The 18,480-nt window shown below is 43.6% G+C and overlaps 1 protein-coding gene across 2 annotated transcripts in view; it reads right to left on the reverse strand.

Annotated features, from left to right (window-relative positions):
* The window catches only part of URB2 (URB2 ribosome biogenesis homolog), a 423,522-nt gene that overhangs the window by 317,116 nt on the left and 87,926 nt on the right, over positions 1-18,480 (reverse strand). For both annotated transcript variants that reach the window (XM_085611919.1, XM_085611920.1), the window contains exon 3: positions 17,686-17,862. In XM_085611919.1, coding sequence (XP_085468045.1) covers positions 17,686-17,862 — 177 coding nt within the window. The remainder of the gene's footprint in view (positions 1-17,685; positions 17,863-18,480) is intronic.

Consider the following 18,480-nt stretch of genomic DNA (forward strand, 5'->3'; position numbering starts at 1 on the left):
CCCTTGCGGGGTCTCCGGCGTCGGCTCCGCAGTATCTTCCACCGGAGCCGCAGATTCTTCAGGCACCGGAACAGACTCTTCTTGTTCCTCTCCATCCATAGAAGCATCCGACTCCACTCGAACCGGAGTCGAAGCCTTAGACGGAGCCGATGACTGCGTCAGGGACTGTGCCGGAGTCCGCTCCTTCGAAGGAGAATGCCTTGGTGACTTCGAAGGAGAAGGAGACAAAGCTTTGCTCCGACGTCGACGGGGCGAAGCCAACCTCGACTTCCTGGACTTCGAGGACCGACGTCGAGAAGAATGCTTCCTCTTCTTGTGGTGCTTCTTCGACCTCGAAGTCGATGACTCCCTCTTCGACTTCTCCTTTTTCCTCCCTCTCTTCTCCTCACCGATCTTCTTCATGGAGAGCTTAGTCTTCTTTCTTTGAGCGCTTTCGGATTCATGCTCCTACAGCATCCGCACTCCTCCATATCGTGGTCCGAAGAGAGGCACCATAAACAGTTCTGGTGTGGATCCGTCATTGACATCAGACCTCCACATTCCCTACAGGGCTTAAAGCCCGACTTCCTAGTCGAAGACATACCGATTTTAACACAGTTACACAGATCAATGGAAGTACAGATGCAGGCAGTGGACCTTGGAGGTGGGCAACAAAAACTCTGTGTCTTATATAAAAAGAGTGTACAATAGGTTAGTACAGCGTTAATTATCGCTTGCTGCCTTCTTTCTCCTTTTTAGTTCTCAACCAAAAGGTAGCTAGCACACCTACACTCTATTGGATTAGACAATGGATTTCGATGACCCAAGGGAATAGTTCGCCAAAGATCTATTTAGCTTAGGTAACACTGTACGTACGTACGTACGGGTAACATGTCTGTATCTCCAGTAGGGGAGGGACTTAAAACTAAATTGATCAAACTGGAGAGGTTGAAGAAGGTGGAGCTCTCAAAATGGTGGGACGAGGTCAGTCCTAAGAGGTCTTTAGAGAATAAGAAAATTCCTCGGGACTCCGAATTTTAACATTTCACACTTTTGATGATCTGGACCCGGATTTACTTAAAGACTGGTCAGAAAATTTACAGAATTCTTTGGTCATGCTGAGGGTCCTGATCGAACATATTGACAGGAAGTGTCTCAAACTGAGGGAGGAGATATGTGTTCTGGAGGAAGAAATCAAAGGATTGAATTTAAAGGAGGATACTGATAATAACTATGCCATCCTTAAGGAACAAAATCATCAATGAAGTATTAGACAGAGAAAACTCAACAAGATAGCTAGGGATGACCGTGATTATTCCCAAGGGCGAATTTATACATTTGCGCAAAAATTTGATAACATTCAAATACCTAAACCCAGAGATTAAGACACCCAAAGCTTAGGAAGTACTTTCAGTTTACTGAGCAGTTCCAATGCTTCTTCCATTGAAGAATTGAGTACATCTGCTACTAATACGGTTGAACCTACTGTGAGTGCTACTTCCTCTTTTTTTAGAATAAGTGTTAAGATATCGTATAGGGAACAAACAGAAAAAGCCCATAAACCGTGGGGCATACTGTTTAAGATCTGATGTCTAGGTCTCTGATTCTGATAATCTTGTAATTAACTTTTCTGATCGCATTTTGAATGATGTTGAATTGTCCTTACTAAATAAAGGACTGGGTTTTTGTGCAACCAAAAAGGGTGTGTTTTCTGAGTTATATGCCGATTTGCTTAAATTATCCCGGAGGGCTAAATTGAAATGTCATTTTCATTTAAATTAACCCCAGGTTCAACAAACAAATGTGGATATAGTTCAAAATTCTGAGGTTTCAGTTGCACACTTAAAAAATAGGTTTCACTTTTGTTATCACTGGATGGCGATATGGAGATACCCCTGGAGGGCATCGCTCAAGAACTAGACATCCACCAAGATTTCTCTTTAGACAGTGGCTTACGCGTGAGAAACGAGTTTGTACCACAAGGACCACATTTAAACAGCATTAATGTTTTTCATAGATTGGTACCCAACGATTTATACAGATTGGAGGATAAATTACTGGAGGGTGGCAGCAGGTGGAATATGGAAAATCACACCACCGCTGAACGTAGGGCTTTATACCGTCTTAAGAACGACTCCTCCCTTGCCATCTGTGAGGTTGATAAGGGAGGAAATGTGGGTGTCATGAATAGGTCAGATTATGAACAAGAGGCGATTGAACAACTTAGCAATGAAGATTGTTATAAAAAAACTGGAGGTCCAATCCCTGTCCTGAAGCCATGTTGGTGATTAATATGCGACTTGCTCATTGGAAGGAGATAGGTCTCCTTTCTGATTCTGAATTTCATTTTTTGAGGATCTCCTATCCGAGATTTGCATGTTTGTATCTTCTGCCAAAAGGTGCATAAAAAAGTGAAATTTTCCTCCTGGCCGTCCAATAATGTCTGGGAATGGATCCCTAACGGAGCATCTATCTGGGTTTGTAGATACCTTTCTCAAACCGTTGGTGGTTAACCTTCTGTCCTATATTCAGGATACGAAGGATATTCTTAACAAGGTAGAGGATTTACAGTGGGACGACACAATGTGGTTAGTTACCATGGATGTGGAATCGCTGTATACATGTATCAAGAAAGAGTTTGTCCAGATGGCTATCGATCACTTTTTATCCACCCAAAATGCAACTCTCTTGGAACAGAATGGTATGATCCTTGACATGATGGAATTAATTTTGAGCAACAATTTCTTTCTTTCCAATCAAGATTGGTATCAGCAGGGCACGGCAATGGGATCTAAATTTGCGCCGTCCTATGCCAATTTGTTCCTGGGTTGGTTCGAGAAACTGTATGTGTGGTCCCAAGATGCCGGATTTTGGACTAAAGAGGGTTTTGGGGGGGGGGGGGGGGGGGGGGGAGGGGGTTACATTGACGATCTTTTTATGATTTGGAGAGGATCTGAGAACAATTTACGTGATTATTTTGAATATCTAAATCGAAATCCTTTTAATGTACGCCTTACCATAAATATGTCCAAGACTAAAATCCAATTCATGGACTTGGAACGGTCTATTGAAAACAAACTTAAAGAGTACCCTACATAGAAAGGAAACAGCTGTCAACAGTATATTGCATTTGAAAAGTGCTCATGCAGTAAATACAAAACATGCTATACCCTTCGGAGAATTGATCTGAGTCCGAAGGAATTGTAGTGATGACACAATTTGAAAAACAAGCACAAGACTCACTGCAACGTCTCAAAAGGAGAGGCTATAGTGACCAATGCCTAGCACAAGCATTAAGACGGGTTAGGGGTGTCAAGAGAAAACGGACATGGTGATAGGCTTTATTTAGCCATGTGATACGCGACGGCTTTACACATTACTTTTTCAATGGTGGGAGCGTAAAGATCGCGTCCCACTAAACGTGTTTGAATATACCCTACTATCTGGAATACTAACATGAGTACGGGTTGTTCGTAATGGGGATTTGACGAGTGAATGGAGTTATGGACGCTGTGAATGGGGACTCGGATAGGTAATGGTGGTACAGCTTTTGGGAGGTAATTACGTTGTGTTAGACTGTTCTTGAACCACCGCATTAGTATTGGGTGACAACCGTATTTATAACCCAACGCGCAGTATGGCATTGTAATCTGTAATATTTTTTGCCTGGTCTGTTGGGTCAGTACGATGGGGATTTGAACCTCGAATACACCCCTATTTTATTTCCTGAGCATGTAGTGCTGTTGCAAATGTAAATTAAAATTGGCTTTCGGGGGGCGTTTTGGTTTGTTCTGTTGTGTATGGGCATTGCGCGGCCAGTCAGCCTGTGTGAGTGCTATTTTTAGGTCTCGCCTGACCCAGCGCATGCGCTGGTCTGGCGAGACTTATTGAGAGGGCTCCAAAAAGTGCTACCAGGCCAGCCTAGAGCTACAGTGCATGTGCACGGGCGCGCGCGCCACGCTTTACCGCGATTACTTTCACTTTCGCTGCCGCACGGCCGCTTTGCATAGCCAATAGGTCTCGCTTTTGGGAACTTATACGTATTTAGTTATGCGACTGTTGCATGGCTAAACACTATAAGGCCCCAAAGGCGAGACCTATTGGCTATGCCAATGCTTGTTTAAATAGAAGTCGAGGAATGAGAGGAGTATTGAGCTCATACCGATAGGGCTTCTTGGGCTTATTGATCCTATGCAATCTGAGACGAGCGGGTATTTGTGGTTACTTTAGCCTCCTTATGAATACGAGTACTGCCGTTTTGAATAGGTCGGGTTCCCAAGCTCATTTTCTAAAAATGATCGAAATGGTTAATAACATGAGTCTAAGAGGAGTACGGTCATAACGCAGAAGTGCTAGGTCCCAGAGCTCAATTAATGGATGAGGTAGGGATTATACAGTGGAGGAAGAATTACCTTTTTCGCCACACTAAAGTATCCATTTCAAGGATTACATATCTAAGTCTGTTCTCCGTATCTTTGAGAAAACCTGTTTTTTCTTCCAGCTGCTATTGTTCAACTTACCACAGTGACCATCCGAGCGTCGCTTTGGACTGGACGAGTGATACACACTAAGTGTATTTTAAACTTCATCAATTTGAGGTAATGATAAGTCTTGCCCCTTCTTTGTTGGATTCTCACGCGGTTTAGTGTGGCGAATTGTGTGGGTTTATTTGCATGTAGAGGTTGGCTACATTTTTTTATTTCTCGTGTGTTCGTACAGGTCGATGGGTCTCTTCACCATCTGCGCAGTTAAGAAACCATACATTCAATCGCAGTACGGTTGTTTATTGGTGAGGAGAAATAGAGGAATTTGTCTTGGTGACTGACTCTTTTTGCTGTACACTTTACTCAGCGTCTGAGGGAGCAGCCCAGACATAGCTGAATAGGGATAATGAAAATGAAAAGCGAAGTACGCGTCATGGGGAAAAAAAAACAAACAGAGGAAGAGGATGCCTTATTTCTCTTAATTTGTGTGCACTGTGACTACACAACGCCACCTACACGCAGAACCCAAATCAAAGTAAAACGTCAATTACATAATTTTGAGTGTGTAATAGCGATATTATTTAGACTGATCGTATGCTTCAGTGTGGCATGTAGAGTTTTGCAAGTAAAAATAGAGTGTGCCCTGCCTGAGGTATTTATGTTCAGTGGTTGAAACTATACAATTTAACAAAATAAAAGAAGCTGGACTGGCCTTAGAGGGTTTTTTTTTTTTTTAAAAGAGCTGGTTTTCAAGAGAAATAGATCGCTCGTCATAAGTGTGTTGTAGCTGCATTTTTTTTTTTATTCTTACTGATTGATGTGCCCGTTACCATAGTCTGTCCTGTCCTAAATTATGTAGTCTATAATACAGAAACCTATGGAAACTTCAAAATATAAAATTAATCTTATGATTGCCATAACTTGCACGTTGTGTGAATGCACGTTAATGGTTAACAAATGTATATGAGCCCCCATGCCATGGGCCGCAGTGTTGTCTTGAATATTTGCAAGAAAAGAAAAAAAATCAGTTTGGAAGAGTAAGAATGTTGGCTGTTGATATCACCTTAAGTTTTGGCCCAAAAGGCAAGAAAGGTAACAGCCACTTTAATGAAGTGTGGTTTGGTCTCGACTACCACTCTATCCCCGATTACGTCATTAATTGTCTTGCTGACACGTAATACTCTGCACCTGGACCCTTGCTTGCCCATTAACAAGCCAGATAACTAAACGGGTGTGTAGGCTGTGTGGCAGGCTGGGATACACACGTACAGGAACAGAAGTTAGTAGGGCCTGTCCCCGGTACCACATGGGGTCTGCCTGATTAACTCTTTACAAAAAAAAACAAGCATTTGAAATGCATTAGGTCTCGCAGTTACGCAAGTTTGAGTTATTGACATTGCAAAGAACAATGCCTTTTATTTTTGCTTTCGTTTTAAAAACATAAATAAAAAGGCATTGTCATTTACAATGCCAATAGCTTAAACTTGCCTAACTGCGAGACCTATTGCATTGCAAATGATTGTTTCTTTTTCCGGTTCTTCTGATCTAAGGCATTCTGTTGCTAATCCAAATGGTTGGTTCGGAACGCACTGAGTTTGAATATTGTTAAACACAAAATCACTAAATAATGTTTTACAATATTATGTCTGTAAGACTTGTATGCTGCATTATTTATTGTTGTTTGACTGCATGCATGTTATGTTTGCAGCCCTGAGGAAGCCCTATTCAGGATGAAACACGTTGGCTGCATCGGCGCTTCGTTGTCATGAATCAAGCAACCATTAAAAAATCTTGATTGACGTCATTGAAGAGTCTGGAGAGATCTTGTCCTTATGTAGCATTTATGCTGTTTTACTTCTGTGTTGCCTCTATCTGCTTTCTTTTTTGCATCACAGATGCAGGCACTCCTGATTTAATTTCCCCTTACACTCTTGACAGCACACAACAATATGACCACACTGCACAATTACATCTCAGAGAAATACAGGAGAGTGCACCACCTCAAGAGAAAGAGCAATGGAAGAAGAGGGGAGTACAACAAGATGCCTCAGATTTCATTTACAGACCAATCATGTCATGGAAACCTGTCATGCCACAGGCCTTATTGCAAGTAGCACTAGATCAATTACATCTTACTACACATGTTCCCAAAGATAATATGTACACCACCTTAGAGGCAGATTGGTTCATTCCTAATGCTCATGAACAAATACACATTTTAGTCAATAAATGCGTCATTTGTCAGCTGTACTCACCTAGTCCCACTTTAAAAAAAGTTGCCACTACGATACCAAAACCTACAGGCCCCTTTAAAGAACTACACATTGATTATGTTGACATGAATGAATGAATGAATGAATGAATGGATGAAATTATATTTATATAGCGCGTAGCTACCCGGAGGCCTCCTAGCGCTTGTGGACACGGAGAGCATAAAAGAGGGAGAATTACTGAAATGCTGATAGAAAGAGGTGGGTCTTGAGATGTTTACGGAAGAGTGAGATGTTGGGTTCACTACGGAGCGTGAGTGGGAGGGTGTTCCAAAGGTTAGAGGCATTCAAAGTGAAGGAACCTCCGCCCCACCTGGCTCTTTGGACTTTAGGTGGCGTGGTAAGGAAAGTAGCACTTGAACGAAGCGTCCTGGAAGGTTGATAGGGTACAACCAAAGATTGGAGAATTTGGGAGCCATATTTCCAGAAGGCTTTGTGTGCTAAGCACATGGCTTTGAACTGGATCCTGGCGCGGATGGGCAGCCAGTGTAGGTTCATTAAGGCAGGCTTAGCGGATTGTCTTCGGGGAATCTGTGTTAGTTGACGCGCAGCGCAGTTTTAAATCACCTGCAGTTTATTTAGGGTGGACTGAGGAGCGCCCAAGTAAAGAGCGTTCCCATAGTCCAAACGGGACAGAATCAAGCCTTGGACCATGATTCTCCTAGCTTGGAGAGGGAGTAGGAGAAGGATTTTCCTGAGCATACGTAACAGTCCGAAGCAAATGGCCAAAAGCTTCATGGTCTGATAATTAAAACAGAGGGAGTTGTCAAGCCATATGCCCAGACTTTTAATTTGTTGCTTGGGGGTTGGCATAGGTCCCATACATGGTGGCCAGATGAAGGAAGAAGATGGCGAAGGGGACTTTCCTAGGAACATTAGTTCAGATTTTTCCCCATTTAATTTGAGGTGAGAGTGGCGCATCCAATGGGCAACTGCCTCTAAGCAGAAGCCCAGGACGTCAGATGAGCCCTCAGGGTGGTTAACTGCCACCACCAGTTGGGTGTCGTCTGCGTAGGTGATTATTTTAATGCCGAAGGGCAGCACTATCTCAGCTAGTGGGGCCATGTAGGAATTAAAGAGGGTCGGGCTTAGTGAGGATCCCTGTGGGACCCCGCAGTCAAGATGCCACTGCTTGGACATGGCTGACCCCTCAAATACCTGGTAGAAGCGATCCTCTAGAAAGGACTGAATCCAGGTCAGTGCTGTCTTTGCTATCCCCATGTCAGATAGCCGTTCAAGAAGAATGTTATGGTTGACAGTGTCGAAGGCGGCACTGAGGTCAAGTAAAATAATGGCTGCAGAGCCGCCCTGATCTAGAAGTCTTCTGGCTTCTTCCGTGACAGCAAGCAAGGCTGTCTCGGTACCTAACTGGGGACGGAAACCTGTTTGGGAGACGTGTAGTAACTTATTGGTTTCAAGGTAATTGACTAGTGTAGAATTAATATGGCGTTCAATCAGTTTGCTCAGCCATGGGAGGAGAGAGATGGGGCGATAGTTGGCCAGGTTGGAACGGTCCAGATTCGTTTTTTTTTTTTTTAGAAGAGCTCTGACCTGGGCACATTTCCAGGCCTGGGGAACTCTACCAGAGGTAATGGAGGAGTTAAGTATGTCCATGATAACTGGGCCTACCGTGTGTTGGACCAGGGAAAGTTGTTGGGGGGGGCAGGGTCCGTAGGGGAACCAGAAGTAACCCTGGTGATGAGAGTGTCCAAAACTTTTGCGTCTAGCAGGGGGAAATCTTCTAAAGAATTCGTCATTCTGGTTCTGGAGCTAGAATCAGAGGAATCAGACACATAAGGAGAGAATGACTGACAAATTAGTTGGATTTTCTGGTGGAAGTATTCGGCTAGCTTGTTGCAGTGGTGGGAGGCATCCTCCATTATGGAAGGTTCCTGGGGAAGGGCACAGAGGGATTTAGCTATTCTGAAAATGTCTTTGGGGGCAGAAGCGGCGGCATTGATCTTGTCCTCGTAAAAGTGTAATTGGGTTGACTTGATCATGATCGATGTCGAAATTACCAATACCTCACTATGGTAGTATGCCCATTCTCACGCTGGATCGAAGCTGGACCATGTGTCCACTGCGATGCCAAGGCGGCAGCTAGCTTACTACTTCGTGAGGTCATTTCGCGCTGGAGCGTGCCGGATGGAATACGGTCCGTCAACGGCAGCCATTTTTCAAACGCCATCTTTGCCCTTCTCACAACAATGTTAGGGATCAAACATAAATTGACATCAGCATATCACCCACAAAGCAATGGTATTTGTGTGCGTTGAAGGAGAGTAGGATCTGCCTCTTATGGTTACCTCCAGTTTTTGCTGAGGTTTCATTGTTTTTCGACTTTAGTCTGGCTGGGACCCTGCTATCCAGGGCCCCAGTCTAGCTGCTTCCTCTCTAAACTGATTGCATGTACTTTAGGTACACCACAGATTGGATTCTGGGCTACCTTTATAAGGCCCTAGTATATGGTATACTATGTACTTAGGGAATAGGTACCCCAGAAGCCTCTCAGGGGCTGCAGCGGCCGAAATGTGCTCTCAGCAATCCTGGGATCCAAAGCCCTCGTGGGGACAGTGCAACCCGAACCTCTTTGCAGCAGCATATGCTTCTTGGCGATCCCTGAGGCTGTGCTTTGGGCTACTTTTAGTCCAGACCCCGAGCAGTGAATCCACTGAAGATTACTGGCCTTCACTCCGAGTGACCTGTGGGCTGGTATTTAGTGATTCCTCTCGAGGTCCCTTAGCGATCCCTTGTCAGTCGACTTGTGGGTCCCTGAGAAGGGTACTTTGACTTTTAACGGGCTTACCTTGTTTCTCTAGACGTGCCCCGACTCTCCATCGCTTGGGGTGACCACAGGACCTTGCTGGTCCACACCGAAGCAGTTTTACTCTCACCGCGTGGGTTGCCGTTGCCAAGGCTTGTTGGTTTCCAATCCGGACACCGACCCTCCCAGCACTCGACATCCTTCGTGGGACAGCTCGCTTGTGGACTGTGGTCGCCGCCGCCTCCTGGTCTCTGTGGCAGTCAAGACAAGCTTCACCTCATCACACCTGAAACACCCAACATCGGTGGGCATTCGTCTATCGTGCCCCTGGTCACTAGGAAGTGATCCAGACTCTGCCCCCTCTGCTTTCAGGTCTTGACATCTTCGACCCAGTCTTGGATCACACCGGACACTTTCCCTTTCCACTGCAGCAGCACTTTGCAGCAACTCTCCATTGAAGACAGCGAAGATTCCCAATACCATTTGACGCCCATGCACCCAGCTTCCCTGGGTTAGGTAACACGAGTACTCCGGTGCTTACATAGGTGCTGGCCTTAGAACCTTTCAAGTCTAAAAGGGTTTGCTCCAAGTCCTCTCCTAAGTGTCCTTAATCTCTGAAATTCCAACAGCGACTTTCCCATAGGCTAGTACGGAGCTTGCGGTTGTGTTCTCACACTGCACGCGCCCCCCGTGGGTCCCCTGTGTCACTACCTTGGGTGGTTCCTTGGGGTCCCAGCGATTCTACGTGCTCTAGGCACTGTGTCTAGTCAAGTCGTGGTTCTTGTACCACTTTCTTAATATATGGTTTGGTCTCCCCCTGGGGCCCATTGTATATTGTGCTATTTACTGTCGTTTTAGAACTGTAATATTGTGTGCCTTGCTCTCTAATCTCATTAAGAGGTTAGTAGAGAGTGTTTAGTAATAAAAACATATTTTTTATATATACACATCTTGTGTGGTTCTCCTTTCATTTGGTCATCCAAGAGGTTATAATCTGGTAAACCAAGCTGCTTTACATTCCTTCGAGACTTAGCCTGAAGGCTGCTCTCCATAGCTACCACTAGGATAGCTTTCTATGTTTATGTTTAGGGAATTTATTAAGCGCACGTATACCAACGGTCTCTTTGCGCTGTGAAGAGAGGGAGAGCTGTCCTACGGGGCTCTATCAGTAGGCTAGAGTGAATAACCATGTTTTCAGTTTTTTCCTAAAACTGGTATATTCAGGTGTTAATCTGATTTCTATTGGCAAGCCGTTCCAGAGTGTGGGGCCAAGTACCGAAAAGCAAAAGCCACCCATTCTCTTTCGCTTGAATCAAGATATAATCAGCATATTCATAGTGGCTGATCTGAGATTCCGTTAGTGTAAGTATCTTGAGATCTTTGTGGATATGAATTTGGGGCCTGTTTCATGAAGTGCATTAAAAACCATGCATCCGGTTTTAAACCTGGACCGGTGAGTCACAGGAAGCCAATGTAGCTGCTTCATTAGTGGCTTAGTGTGGCAGTGTCTCGGTTGCTGAAAGACTCGCCTGGCCGCTTGATTTTGGATAAACTGTAGCCTATGAGTTTGATTAGCAGGGATACCTAAATAGATGGCGTTGGCATAGTCCATCCGGGATATTATCAGGGCAAGCATGATAGCTATGCTTGCCTCCCTGGTGAAAAATGTCCACATTTTCTTAAGGGTCCTCAATTGAAAAACATATGAAGACGTAGCCAGATTAATCTGTTCCTGTATGGATAGATTAGCATTTATCTCAATGCCCAGACTTTTGACAGAATTTTTAGGTTATCTTAAACCTAATCATCAATAAGGGTGGTTTGGACTGGTGCAAGGTGCCCACTATAACTAGTGGACAGCATATACCAGGCCAACTTCTCGCATGCGCCTCAACGGCCTTCTCAACGGTAAAATAAGCACATATGGTGCAACAATTGGAAAACAAATTGCCCTATTGCTCTGTTTGCACTGAGAAATTCCAAGTTCTGATCACCACCTAATGGCCCATATACTTGTCAGTGAACAATTAATCAATGTATCAGTACAAGCAACTAGACCTAAAAGTGACACTGAAAGTTCTTCTTAAATTATGAAAATTGAAATGTAAGAGAATTTGTAGGAGTTAACACGCGCTGCGAAGTTTCTTTCGACTCAGGTATCCAAGGGGAAGGAGAAGGGTCCCCTCCTTCCTGAGCTCTGACCTATCCATCCTGGCTCACAGATTTTTGGCCCGAGACATTTTAAAGTAATAGACTATTCACCAACATCTGTCTGCATTGCCGAGAGGAAGGCACCGTGTTTCCATGGACTGTCCAAGAGGAAGAAGATGGTGATCGCTTGGTCGTTTATGGTTTCAGCCGCAACAGGAACACCCGCTGCTCGCCGCATAGAAGTGTCTTATGTGAAGTTATGTATTTGTATTATAATATTTGCATCATTGTCAGAGTGGCACTAGGATGATTTAATTAGTTCACTGTTATAGCTCATTGTGTTAATAGAAAGGCTTGTATTGCTCAAACTATTGAAGTTGCCAATACCACTGTGCACCCCAAGTCACCTCCAATATACCTGCTAGCACATGCACTGAAAATGACCCTTGTAGGAATGTAAAAAGGTTCAACATCCTCTGCCAGTACCATTAATGCCATAATGCAATAATGTGAATAGTGCCCAAGCAGTTAGACCGGATACTGCTCATGAGTCCCTTCACATCAACATGTGGTAGTCAGATGACAACAATAGGTAGACAGAAGACAAAGGAGTACTGTTAAATGGCTCATACACTCCCCATGCAGTAGGCACAGATAGACTGATTTTCCTAGGAAAGTATTACCACACACTGTAGAATATCTCCTACACCTGTTCTTCTACAGAATACAGGAACGAGTTCAGATTATTGAGGCCACCTTCTCTGAAGTGTTTATAAATAGAACAGTAGGAGACCACACCCCAATGATGCATGAGATTAATCACAGACAGTTGCAGAATAGAAGGGAAGGTAACAAGGATATTTTAGATAAGTGTTCCTGATATGGACCTTAGTGTAGCTTTTTGTAGGAACAATGGGTTTATGATAACAGGATCTCTATCAGACTATCATGGCTCCTTGCCCCACACCCTACATTGCCCATGCCAGAATAGAACGGCTTTACGCTCATTTGCACAGATTTACGTCTATAACAAATGGAGTGCCCCAGGTTACTTGAGGTATAGAGCAGCATCCTTAGGGCAACATAGGGTAGACTAGGATTATGAAGATGGGTTAGACTGGAAGTATACTTGGGGTCGGGGGGGGGGGGGGGGGGGGGGGGGGGAATACCCAAAATTATGATAAGATTACAAATTAAGGGTACTTTTTCTCTCTCTCTAAGAAATGGCACAGCTATTGGATACAACAGCACCATTTTTAATTCGGACATTCAATATGGCGCCTCCAGCATAATGGCTTTTTACTGGGTCTGCGGAGAACGTCTCTATCTCCAACAGTCTCCAAGAAGGAGCAGCATGTGCTCACTAGAACAATGCACAAAGTATCCCTGATCGTTCCAGCAGCAAATATCGCCTAGAACAATGCCCATCTATGGCTCGGTTACCTTACTCCACCGACATTGGCAGTATGCTTGGGTGGACAGCTTTCAAAGACCAAAGGAGTTTTGATTATTGAACAGGGTCCAGCTCTTTTCTCCAACATCATCATTGTGATGTTCCAGATCAAGGAAAATGCAGTAGGTCTTCGAAATATCAAGAGGAGGGAATGACTTTGAATGAGGAGTTTATGCTGCACATTGCCAACAATGTAGAAAATGGCTCCATCACCAAGCCATCAACGACTTGAACAAAAATTGCTTGAGGAGGTGCCATAGCAGACACAGCCACTGATTGGTTGAACTTTGACTGGATACCTTCATGGCTGTTCTAAAGGTTTTTGCTGTTGCTCTTTTTGTTGCGTCCTACAGATGATATGAGAAGATTGATAAGATTAAGTACGGAAGTAGTAGGGCTGAACAATGCCAAGATAGGGATCGATTAGCACTATTGGAGATAGTTAAGGTCAGAATGACTGTCTCACACTTGTAGCAGACCCCGCCTGACGCCAACTACTAAATGCATACCACTCCCCCACTTTCCCCTGGTGGAGACATCATAGGGGAGGATCAAAGTGTAGATAATTATGAACAACTAGCTGACAGGCCTGAAGGAGAGTATCTAGAGTTAAGGAAGACGTAGGAGAGCAAATGTTCCAAACATGCTAATGTTACAATGTGAATGACACCCCTGGGATACACTAACTAGAGGGAGGGCCTGAAAGGTATGCTGTAAGAAGTTTGTTCAAGAATGAACAAGAGGGGGGAATTATATGCCATAAATAAATTTCAGCCCTACACTTGTAGGATGAAACCCTCATATAGGCCCTACCAGCCAGAATATAGGAATATGTTAACTTGATCATTCTATCTCAAGAATTCACTAGATACCATAGGCCCCATGCCCACCTAGGAGCATACACGCCCCCCACAAAGAAAGTATAGGCCTCAGCTCACTGTTATCTTGTCATACAATGTTACCAAGCCCATTGGTCTCAAATGTGCATTTCGGTCATATCAAGAGCAGTGAGCAAGCGAAGACCCGAAAACATCCTCGAATTACAAGAACAACATTAGGCAATATGCGGGCAGACGCTAGCAGGTACATTTCATTGCTTCATATCTGATGTTTGACGTCTTTCTGCTTACTTTTGTAACCACGACGGGACCATGGCATGAGACAACGGCCTGTGACCTTTGCGACAGTTCTGCTTTTCTATGGAATTTCCGAGAAGTAACGCAAACTATCTGTGTTAAATGTCTACAAATTCTTCATGATCTACGATCAAGCATCAGTGACCCTCCGATAACACCTTTTGCACCATAATGCCACTTCTGCATTTTTGATATTGTGACGCAGTAACTAAAGGCTTGCGGTCAAGTTCTGATTTTGTAGTTATTGGTTCCGCATTAAACGGGTATAAAAAGATGTGCTCCACTGCTCAGCCTTTGACCCACCCTTTTGCAGCATCTTGCACGCGTGTTGTGTTCCCGGTCGACCGAAAGATCTATCTTGAGTCCTGGTCTATTTGAGGTGGTAGCACTTCATAACAGATTGAAATGTTTGTCTTACTCAGTCTCTCTCTCTCTCTCTTCCTCTCCCTCACTCCTTGCAGGAAATGTAGACCAAGCAGCTTATTATTTTAGCATGATGTAGCTTATAATTTAAGGTGAATCTCTCAGTGTAGTGTCTCTTTCAGGCACCAGAGCATCTATTGAAATCTATATGAAAATGTTTGCTGAAATGTGATTGTGTCTTTGATACTTCCTTGTTAAAAAAAAAAAGCCTTAAAGTGCCACTTCAACTTCAATGCCTATGTTTCACACAAGTGTCTTTATTTGGAGGTAGCAGCCCCCCGTCAAATTAAGCTGGGTAAGAAAATACCACCCTCCAACAATATCACAGATATTCTGGTACCCTGTCCTATTGATGTTGTTCCCAGCTGTACTATATAGACTACAAAAACTCAATGAAGTTTATTTAAAAAAAAAAAGAAAGGTGAACTTTGCTGCGTCTCTCCCATCAGCCAGGGATACTATGGCTCGGGCCTACTCTGAGGCCAAAAGCAGCAATAGCGCTACTGAATTCTAGATTGTATGGGAGAATCGGCCCAAAAGGCACACAGTGTTCACTGACCACAGTGCAAGGCTGGCGGAAGAGAACATTCTATCGCCAAAAGGTATCCAGCCTCTTGGATTCCCTATCCAGTGAAGTGGCATGGAACACCCCAGGGTTGATCCTATAAAATGGAAGCTTGGCTCACCAAACTCTCCAGAGTGGGGTGCTTGATCAGGAAACGGGGGTCTCCAGGACCAGGGCGATGGTGGTGAGCAATCATCCTATGCACAGGAACCCCCATGCAACGCTAGGACTAGGCCCAGAGAAGGACATCATTAATAGGAAGTAAAGGTTCGGAGCAAGAGACTCCCAGATGGAGCAACCCAGTCAAGACGTTAGTCTTGACTACCACTATGGACAGCTGAAGTTCCAAGACCTCAGCTGCCCTACGCATCCAACAGCAAAAGAGGCTCTCTCCTCTGTAGCCACGGTAGGAGGAGACCCCAAGCCAGTGCCAGGCGAGGTGTCTAACCCACTGGCAACTGCCAGCACCTCAGACCAGTTGTCCTTGTTCTCATCTTAGGAATGCTGGTATTCATAAGGATTCTCAGACCCCTCTCATTCATCTCCCTCTACAACGTAAAAGGCACTGGCTCCAATCCGGAGATCATGGTCCTGAAGGGCTCCGGAACAGCCATCGGACAACACCCATCCAGCTCTGAATCGGAGTTGGGAACGACAAAGAGGATGACGCGCCTCGTCCAATGCTACGACGAGCACAGTTAAGTTGAAGAATTCTTTGATTTTTTTTTATGCTTGTGGGACTTACCCGACAACTTCAAGTACAACAAAATCCGCTGGTTGCGGCTCCACGAACGATCCTTGGATTTTCCACGCTATCTGGAGCATGAGCATCACGGTGTTGCCAGACTTCAGGCAGCAAGGGGCTTAAGACACCGGTCTGTGACAGGCACCACATGGTTTGAAACCAACTGATTTCCTGGGTAATATCCTCACACCAGGTGAGAAGAACACCCAAAAAGTCAGAAAAAGCCAGTCAAAAAATGGCTCAGGATAGCTCTGACCAGATCAGTGCTATCTGACTCAGAAAGGAAAACTGATACCAGCATGCTGGGACGGCACCTATATAGGAACGCATGTCACTTCCAGTACGGACAACGTCAAAACGGAGTAGAATGACGCCACCTAGCGGGGCACAGGGGTACTGCTCACAAAACCTCCGGATCCAGTCTGATGCTTGGGGATTGTTCTAAGGTAGCTAGAATTCTCCATCAGATATGTTAATTATTAAATAGTCAAGTTAAGAAAGAAACTGAGGTACTGGATTACAAACATAAAACTGTTGTTTTATGTATCTGCTGTGGATAAAGCAAAACAGAGGAGCAACAACGGCACCAGTGGTGCATAAGACGACTCCCTTCAATGCTTCCGAAATGAGCCGAAAGAGTTCATATATCTGCAATATGCAACAATTTAAACAGCCACTCATCATATTTTATATGAGCCTACTAAGTTACATCACTGAAGAAACACATCACTTTAGTAAATTCCACTTTAAACTTTAAGTGCAGTATAACAAGCAAACGTGTGTGGCAAGTATTAAATGAAAGTTTCAACATCTTTGAGAAACTGTAAAACACAACATGTACAGTATTAAATTGAGAATAAACATTCAAACACTCTTAGGAGTGGTAGACATAGAGGGGCTATTCACAAAGGCATTTATGAGAACGTGAAGTAGAGCTCTGCAGTATTACTTCACAGTCTTGAATAGCAAAAATGAAAATAAAACAGCAACATTCAGGGAATATTCACAAAGTTAGTACAAACAGAAAGAATTGTGCCCTCTCACTATAAGCAAGCTAGATATTTCGGGCTCTATTCATAAAAGCATTTGAGTGTGTGAAGTGGTACTTACTACAGGTGTTATACTTCACGTAAATACTTTTCTTAATCACTCCATACAGCAGTATAGCCATAGTTTTTGCAGACCCATTTTTGATTCCTTGCTTCATCTATTATGTATATTAGTTACAATTTTCCTTTCTCATCAGTTTGGTTTTATGCGACCATTATTTATCATTACTTTATTGGGTCATCACGTGACTCAAGGTTTCCAACTTTATAGCAATTTTTCCAGAACACGATCAGCTTTTTTCAGAACCAATTCTTAAGGTTTGACGGATCTTTTTGAGTTTCAGTCGAAGCCTTCAAAATTCATGGTAAATAGTAGTTAAGGTGCATTTCCATTGAAAAAAAACAAAGTACCAGACAGCCATCTGCAGACATTCACAGGAATTACGATCATGTCACAAGCAAAAGTAGTGGGTGAACAAATCGATACTGCAAAACTGTATTTTTCTGTCTCATATGACTAGAAGCAAAATTCCTGTGGCATTACAACATAAACAAAGGCAGACGTCTCAGATGTTCAACCACCAGCAATCTTAAGCCCAGTTTGATAGCCACAGGAGATGGGCTTTAAAAGCAATGAAACTGACATGAGGCAAAAACAATAGCTACCTGTGCAACAGCAAAGCGGAGGTTTATTGTCTTTCCTGCCTTCAAAAGTTTCTTCAGTTTTCTGCTGTTAACAATACTGTCAAAATAGGCCCAGAGCTTTTCCACAACATCCTCGTCTAGCTCCAGTTTTTGGGAGTTATTTCCAGTCAGTGCATGGATTACCCAATCAAGTAGCACCTGAGACAAAAGTTCACAATTTATTTGCTTTTTTACCATATAAAAATATATACATAATACATTTCAAATTGAACGAAAAACTAAAAACAGTTTTAAGGATTTCATATTAGAAAATGAGAACAGAGCTTAAAATAGTCAAACCACAGTCCAAATGTATTAATATTCATTGCCTATCAATGTAATTAAATAACTGCATGCATCGTTTAATGTAACACGATCATCATTTTGCCAACCCATGGTAAGCAAAAGATCCCTTCTATTAACTCAGACAATTTTAGGGAGCCCAAAATAATGTAGCAAAGTGGGATCAAATATGTATATATATATCTTACCATACTTAGAAATAGTCTAACTGCTTCCCTGTACCCTCTCCGATGGCTGTGCTTACAATGATGCTTCGAGACATGCCGTATTCAGGATATGCTTTATATTCAAGGGGATAACCGAACAAAAAAGTCCTTGGACCTGGGTGACGAGTGGTATAGATAACAATGGTCCTGGACCTTTCTTGATCACATTCGATTCTTCTATAAGCAATGGTCAATCAATTACGACTTTTGAGCATGCATAAAAGTCAGCTCACAGTTATATGGATTCAAAGAACAATCAAAGTACTTA

The sequence above is a fragment of the Triturus cristatus genome, chromosome 6, assembly GCF_964204655.1.
Source record: "Triturus cristatus chromosome 6, aTriCri1.1, whole genome shotgun sequence".
NCBI lineage: Eukaryota > Metazoa > Chordata > Amphibia > Caudata > Salamandridae > Triturus > Triturus cristatus.